Raw genomic sequence first — 7,500 nt, 5'->3', positions numbered from 1 at the left:
AATCTCCAAGGTCATCTTTCTTGGGGATCTTGTTAATAAAGTCCTCTTTCCAGTCTGGTGGCAGTTTTCTTCATCCCATACCTTTCTGAAGAGTGGATATAACATTCATATGGTAGTGTCCAAGACAGCCTTTAATGCTTCTGCTGGAATATTATCGGTTTGCCACTGTTCAGTTTCTGCACTGCTTTCCGAATCTCATCTCTGCTAGGTGTGTCACAGCTGATGGGGAGATGGTTTTCTGCTGGTTTGTTATCCGGAGGGTTTGCTGGTGGGGGCCTGTTAAGCAGCTCTTCAAAGTATTCCGCCCATCTTCCGCCCGATTTTTATTTAATATTTTTTATTTAACTTTTATTTATCCAGGTAAGTCCCATTGAGACCTTTAGCCTCTTTTTCAAGGGAGCCCTGCCATACAGACATAAAGATATTGAACAAAAAACATGACGAAACATAGGAACAGAGCACCTAGACATTACATAAAAATACGACGAGACATAGAACCAGAGCATGAAGACATTGCACAAAATTTGACGAAACACAAAAACAGAGCACAGAAAAGACAGGTTCAACAAAACATGCATAACACTGGGAAGATAAAATTACAAAAAAACAGGTAATTCAAAGCAAGACATATAACCCACAAAAAAACAATGAAACACAATGAAGGGTGTGTTAGTGAAAGAATTTACATCTGTCTGATCTACGGTGTCTGAGTAATTTTTTTAAATGGCTAAGAGGAATAGCAACAGATAACTTAACAGATAACTTGATCTTTTTGAAGGAGATTACAGTACCAGGGAGCCGCAAAATAAAAGCTGTCTTACCTAGCTCAGTCAGTGTTCTTGAAGTGTCTAAGAGTATACACTTATTTCAAAGCAAACTATAAGATGAGTGCAATTGGGACAAAAGATCAGATAAATATGAAGGCGATTTGCCAAAAATACCATTTATAGATAAAAATATGTCAATGGGTCCATCTGCGTGATGAGAGAGAGCTAGAACCAGTCGACTCATAGAGAGAGCAATGATGAGTGTTCAATTTGGCTGTTAAGATAAAGCATAGTGCACCATGGTAAACTGTATTGAGGACGTGTAGGGTTATTGAGGCAGCATTCATGTATAAGATGTTGCCATAATCCAATACAGGAAGAAAGATGCTTGTCGATGCTGTTCTCCTGTTCTAGTAGATCTCGCAGAGGTTCGTATTTGTTGGAGAGTTTGACGCTATAGTCTTCTTGAATTTGTTCTTCCCTTAGCAGGTTCACGTTGCATTTATTTCTGTTTCCGGTGTGTGCTGTCCTGTTCATCTTTAGTGGTCTTATGCAATATCTGCTCCTCTTTTCACTATCACAACCTGTAGTGTTCTCTTGAACTTCTTGTTAATGCAGATGTGATCTATTTGGTACCGTAACATGATCCGGCGATACCCATGTTGCCTTATGTATGTTCTTGTGGGGAAATATACTGCCTCCAATGACCAGTTTGTTTGATGCACAGATATCGAGCAGCTTCTCTCCGTTGTTCATTTCTCCCAGTCTGTGTCTTCCCATCACTTCTGCATATCCAATGTTGTTTTTTCCTATCTTTGCGTTCAAGTCTCCCATAAGGAGTGTCATATCTTTCTCTGAGTAGTTGCCCAAGATGTTCTGTAGTCTGTTGTAGAACTCATATTTTGTTCCTTCTTCATGGTTAATGGTTGGTGTGTAGCATTGGATTACATTCATGCTTATATCCTCTTTTGTTGTTCTGAAAGACGCTGTAAGGATTCTTGATCCTTGGGCTTCCCACCCTATCAGTGAGCATGAGAGCAACGCCTTCAGTATGTGGGGCATTTTCCTCTTCATGGCATCAACATAGCAGCATTCCTTCGCTCATGAGTCTTTTCTGACCAGCTTGTGTCCATCTTGCCTCGCTAATCCCTAATAGCACCAGGTTGTCATTTCTCATCTCTGCTGCTATTTGAGCAGCTTTTCCTGCTTGGTACACAGTCCTTACATTTCAGGTTCCAATCGTATTATCTTCCTGGTTGAAAGAAGGGTTGTCGGTCTTGAGGCTTTCAGTGGCTTACACCACTCAACGTCATAGGTCTTCGGGTTGAAGAACCTTTTCTCTCCAAGGTTAGAGTTCTCTTTTTGCTTCCTTGTCGTCGTTTCTGCAACGTCTTGTTTTTTCCTGTGTGGGGTTGTTAGCCCCACTTCAAACCCCCAATCTGGAGGGACAGTGTGCTGTTGTTCGTCTGGCCTCTGCTCTGGAACCTGCCCGGCTTGATTGAACCTCCCGGGGGGTTTAACCCCCGCCGGTATAGCCTCCAGAATCTTAGGGGCACACAAGCCTCCCCACCACATCAAGGTGGCAGCACGAGGGGAGGTTGTCATGTGTGGTGTGTTGTATATTCTGTATGTGTACTGTGTGTGTGTTGCATGTTGTGTACTGTGTGTGGTATAAGTGTATTGTGTGCTGTATATTGTGTATGGTGTGTGTGTTGTGGTTGTATTGTGTATGTGTTGTGTTGTATATTGTGTGTGTTGTATATCATGTGCACTGTGTTGTATATTGTGTGTGTGTTGTATATTGGGTACTGTGTGTTGTATATCGTTTATGGTGTGTGTGTTGTGTTTGAATTGTGTATGTGTTAGTGTTTGTGTTGTATATCGTGTACTGTGTGTTGTATATTGTGTACTCTGTGTTGAATATTGTGTACTGTGTGTTGTATATCGTGTATTGTGTGTTGTATATCGTGCATGGGGTGTGTGTTGTTTTAGTACTTTATATCGTGTGTGGCGTGTGTGTTGTGTTTGTATTGTGTATGTGTTGTGCTTGTGTTGTGTACTGTGTGTTGCACAATGCTGTGTGTGTTCCCAGTACGAGCCCCTGGTGTTGGAGGCGTGTCTGAGCCTGCTCCAGGTGAGTCCTCAGCACCTGCGTAGCGAGCAGGTGGACTACGTGAGGCGCTCAGACCCCGTCTACCTGAGCAGGGTGGTCTGTGCCATGGTGAGGACCTCCTTACCGCCTACGTGCAATTACCTCGGGATAGATGATACCTGCTTCTTAATGACCCGTCTCTGTACTGTCTAACCCCTTCCTGCTCCTTAATGACCTGTCTCTGTACTGTCTAACCCCTACCTGCTCCTTAATGACCTGTCTCTGTACTGTCTAACCCCTACCTGCTCCTTAATGACCTGTCTCTGTACTGTCTAACCCCTACCTGCTCCTTAATGACCTGTCTCTGTACTGTCTAACCTCTACCTGCTCCTTAATGACCTGTCTCTGTACTGTCTAACCCCTACCTGCTCCTTAATGACCTGTCTCTGTACTGTCTCACCCCTACCTGCTCCTTAATGACCTGTCTCTGTACTGTCTAACCCCTAACTGCTCCTTAATGAAATGCACCTGAATTGACTGTAAGTATTTTATTTGGATAAGAGCAGCCACTAAATTACTAAAGGGTGAATAAATATTCGATTTTAAGGCATATTCACCAGAAAAGTGAAAACCATCAAGGTTGTCTGAACCCGAGGCTCAGAGGAGGTCCGGGGGGGGGTAAACCCAGGAGTTCCCCCCCGTCCGCCAGAGGCCTGTGCTCCCGCCCCGACTACCCGCTCCCCCTGTCCGCGACGGGCCTTCCCCCTGACGTAGCGCCGGGGGGGGGGGGGGCCGGCGCGGCTCACCCCTCACCCCTCACCCCTCACCCCTCTCTCTCCCCCCGGCCAGGTGAACTGTAACGACGACCGCGGCGTGCTGCAGGGGAAGTGGGACGGGCGGTACGGCGGGGGCGTGGCCCCCGCTGAGTGGAACGGCAGCGCCGAGATCCTGACCCGCTGGGCCGGCTCCAACTTCAGGCCCGTCCGCTACGGCCAGTGCTGGGTGTTCGCCTGCGTCCTCTGCACCGGTGGGCGGGGTGGGGGGGAGGTGATGGCTGGGGTAGTGGATGGGAGGAGGATGGTGGTGGTGGTGGTTAACGTGGGAGTCTGGGGTCTCACTTCCCCCAGTGACCAGGTTATCACCCACCCCCCCCACCCAGTAACAGAGTTGTGGGTGCTGGAGGTCCCGTCCCAGTTTCTCCACCCAGTAACAGTATCTCCCCCCCCCCTCCCTCAGTGATGCGGGTGCTGGGAGTCCCTTCCCCCCCAGTAACAGTATCTCCCCCCCCTCCCTCAGTGATGCGGGTGCTGGGAGTCCCTTCCCCCCCAGTAACAGTATCTCCCCCCCCCCTCCCTCAGTGATGCGGGTGCTGGGAGTCCCTTCCCCCCCAGTAACACTATCTCCCCCCCCCCTCCCTCAGTGATGCGGGTGCTCTGAGTCCCTTCCCCCCAGTAACAGTATCTCCCCCCCCCTCTCCCTCAGTGATGCGGGTGCTGGGAGTCCCTTCTCGCGTGGTGACGGTCTTCAACGCGGCCCACGACACCAACGGGAACCTGGTGATCGAGGAGGTCTTCACCCGGCGGGGGGAGAAGTGCCCGCGGCGCTCCAGGGACAGCGTCTGGTGGGTGGCCACGGTGACCGCGCGACGGCGTCGCCACGGTGACCGCGCGACGCCGTCGCCACTGTGGCGACGGCGTCGCGCGGTCACCGTGGCGACGCCGTCGCGCGGCCTGTCTGTAGGACCTCTGGATCCACGCCGTTGATCTGAGCGTATCCAATCCAGTTATATACCATGAGTGACTGGTGGTTCAGACTGGTTTCAACCCAGTAAGGACTCTCCATTCTGTATAGATTAATCCTGCCAAAGTGGGACGACCAAAATGTGAAACATTTACAAGGCACCACGATAAGGAATGTTCTCTGTTTGTCCGCATTTTGTCTACAATCCGCACGAAACGCCAGCGTGGAAAGTCCTGAGACATCCATCTGCGGAAGCCGCTGGCAGCGTTGGAGTCTCGCGCTGCTGCACACTGTTTGTCTGACAATGCCTTTTCAAACGTTCTACCGCACTGTGCAACTCGAGCGGAAGTCGAAGGGACAGTGGTGATCGTCTGTCTGTCTTACTGTGGGGAAGCTTCTGGATATTTATTTTTGAAATGGGGGCATTATTTAGATTATGCCGTCAACTGATATGGTGCTGAGTGTTGGATTCAATTTCCTTATTCATTTTTGTGTGTGTGTGTGTGTGTACCTGCGTGTGTGTGTGTGTGTAGGAACTTCCATGTGTGGGTGGAGTGCTGGATGGGGCGACCAGACCTTGGCTCCGGGTTCGGGGGCTGGCAGGTGGTGGACCCCACCCCCCAGGAGAGGAGCGCAGGTAGGACCCCCACTCAGACTAACACACTATAGCTGCACCTCCACCCATACAGGGAGGAGGGTGGGGGGCTCTCGGGTCACGGGACACGATGCGTGTGTTACGGGGCACAATGGAGGCTCTGCGCTCTGATTGGTTGGGAACGGGGAGTCTGATTCCCCCCCCCCAGTGGAGCGAGGGATTTGGAAACTTACTGCTGGGAGCACGACAGGTGGAATCAACTGGATCCCCACGGGGACCAGGCTCCCCCCCCCCCCCTTACATTGACCAGGGTGTCAGGGTGTCCCCACCCACCCAAGTTACCCACCCAAGTTACCCACCCAAGTTACCCACCCAAGTTACCCACCAACAGTTACCCACCCAAGTTACCCACCCAAGTTACCCACCCACAGTTACCCACCCAAGTTACCCACCCACAGTAACCCACCCAAGTTACCCACCCAAGTTACCCACCCACAGTTACCCACCCAAGTTACCCACCCAAGTTACCCACCCAAGTTACCCACCCACAGTTACCCACCCACAGTTACCCACCCAAGTTACCCACCCAAGTTACCCACCCACAGTTACCCACCAAAGTTACCCACCCAAGTTACCCACCCACAGTAACCCACCCAAGTTACCCACCCACAGTTACCCACCCAAGTTACCCACCCAAGTTACCCACCCAAGTTACCCACCCACAGTTACCCACCCAAGTTACCCACCCAAGTTACCCACCCAAGTTACCCACCAAAGTTACCCACCCACAGTAACCCACCAAAGTTACCCACCCAAGTTACCCACCCAAGTTACCCACCCAACTTACCCACCCACAGTTACCCACCCAAGTTACCCACCCACAGTTACCCACCCAAGTTACCCACCCAAGTTATCCACCCAAGTTACCCACCCACAGTTACCCACCCAAGTTACCCACCCAAGTTACCCACCCAAGTTACCCACCCACAGTTACCCACCCAAGTTACCCACCCACAGTTACCCACCCAAGTTACCCACCCAAGTTACCCACCCAAGTTACCCACCCACAGTTACCCACCCAAATTACCCACCCACAGTAACCCACCCAAGTTACCCACCCAAGTTACCCACCCACAGTTACCCACCCAAGTTTCCCACCCAAGTTACCCACCCAAGTTACCCACCCAAGTTACCCACCCACAGTAACCCACCCAAGTTACCCACCCACAGTTACCCACCCAAGTTACCCACCCAAATTACCCACCCACAGTAACCCACCCAAGTTACCCACCCAAGTTACCCACCCACAGTTACCCACCCAAGTTACCCACACACAGTTACCCACCCAAGTTACCCACCCAAGTTACCCACCCAAGTTACCCACCCAAGTTACCCACCCACAGTTACCCACCCAAGTTACCCACCCACAGTTACCCACCCAAGTTACCCACCCAAGTTACCCACCCACAGTAACCCACCCAAGTTACCCACCCACAGTTACCCACCCAAGTTACCCACCCAAAGTTACCCACCAAAGTTACCCACCCAAGTTACCCACCCAAGTTACCCACCCACAGTTACCCACCCAAGTTACCCACCCAAGTTACCCACCCACAGTAACCTACCCAAGTTACCCACCCACAGTTACCCACCCAAGTTACCCACCCACAGTTACCCACCCAAGTTACCCACCCAAGTTACCCACCCACAGTAACCCACCCAAGTTACCCACCCACAGTTACCCACCCAAGTTACCCACCCAAGTTACCCACCCAAGTTACCCACCCACAGTTACCCACCCAAGTTACCCACCCAAGTTACCCACCCAAGTTACCCACCCACAGTAACCCACCCAAGTTACCCACCCACAGTTACCCACCCAAGTTACCCACCCACAGTTACCCACCCAAGTTACCCACCCAAGTTACCCACCCAAGTTACCCACCCACAGTTACCCACCCAAGTTACCCACCCAAGTTACCCACCCACAGTAACCCACCCAAGTTACCCACCCACAGTTACCCACCCAAGTTACCCACCCAAGTTACCCACCCAAAGTTACCCACCAAAGTTACCCACCCAAGTTACCCACCCAAGTTACCCACCCAAGTTACCCACCCACAGTTACCCACCCAAGTTACCCACCCAAGTTACCCACCCACAGTAACCCACCCAAGTTACCCACCCACAGTTACCCACCCAAGTTACCCACCCACAGTTACCCACCCAAGTTACCCACCCAAGTTACCCACCCAAGTTACCCACCCACAGTAACCCACCCAAGTTACCCACCCACAGTTACCCAC

General features: G+C 51.2%; 1 protein-coding gene across 1 annotated transcript in view; it reads left to right on the top strand.

Annotated features, from left to right (window-relative positions):
* The window catches only part of LOC307079786 (protein-glutamine gamma-glutamyltransferase 2-like), a 19,073-nt gene that overhangs the window by 6,785 nt on the left and 4,788 nt on the right, over positions 1-7,500 (top strand). The window contains exons 5-8 of the mRNA XM_079742292.1: positions 2,860-2,988; positions 3,709-3,886; positions 4,342-4,480; positions 5,133-5,236. Coding sequence (XP_079598418.1) covers positions 2,860-2,988; positions 3,709-3,886; positions 4,342-4,480; positions 5,133-5,236 — 550 coding nt within the window. The remainder of the gene's footprint in view (positions 1-2,859; positions 2,989-3,708; positions 3,887-4,341; positions 4,481-5,132; positions 5,237-7,500) is intronic.

The sequence above is a fragment of the Pollachius pollachius genome (genome assembly GCF_949987615.1).
Source record: "Pollachius pollachius genome assembly, chromosome: 8".
In the NCBI taxonomy this organism is placed as follows: domain Eukaryota; kingdom Metazoa; phylum Chordata; class Actinopteri; order Gadiformes; family Gadidae; genus Pollachius; species Pollachius pollachius.
Note: the sequence above shows the minus strand (reverse complement) of the source record. Positions and strands in the feature narration are given on the sequence as shown.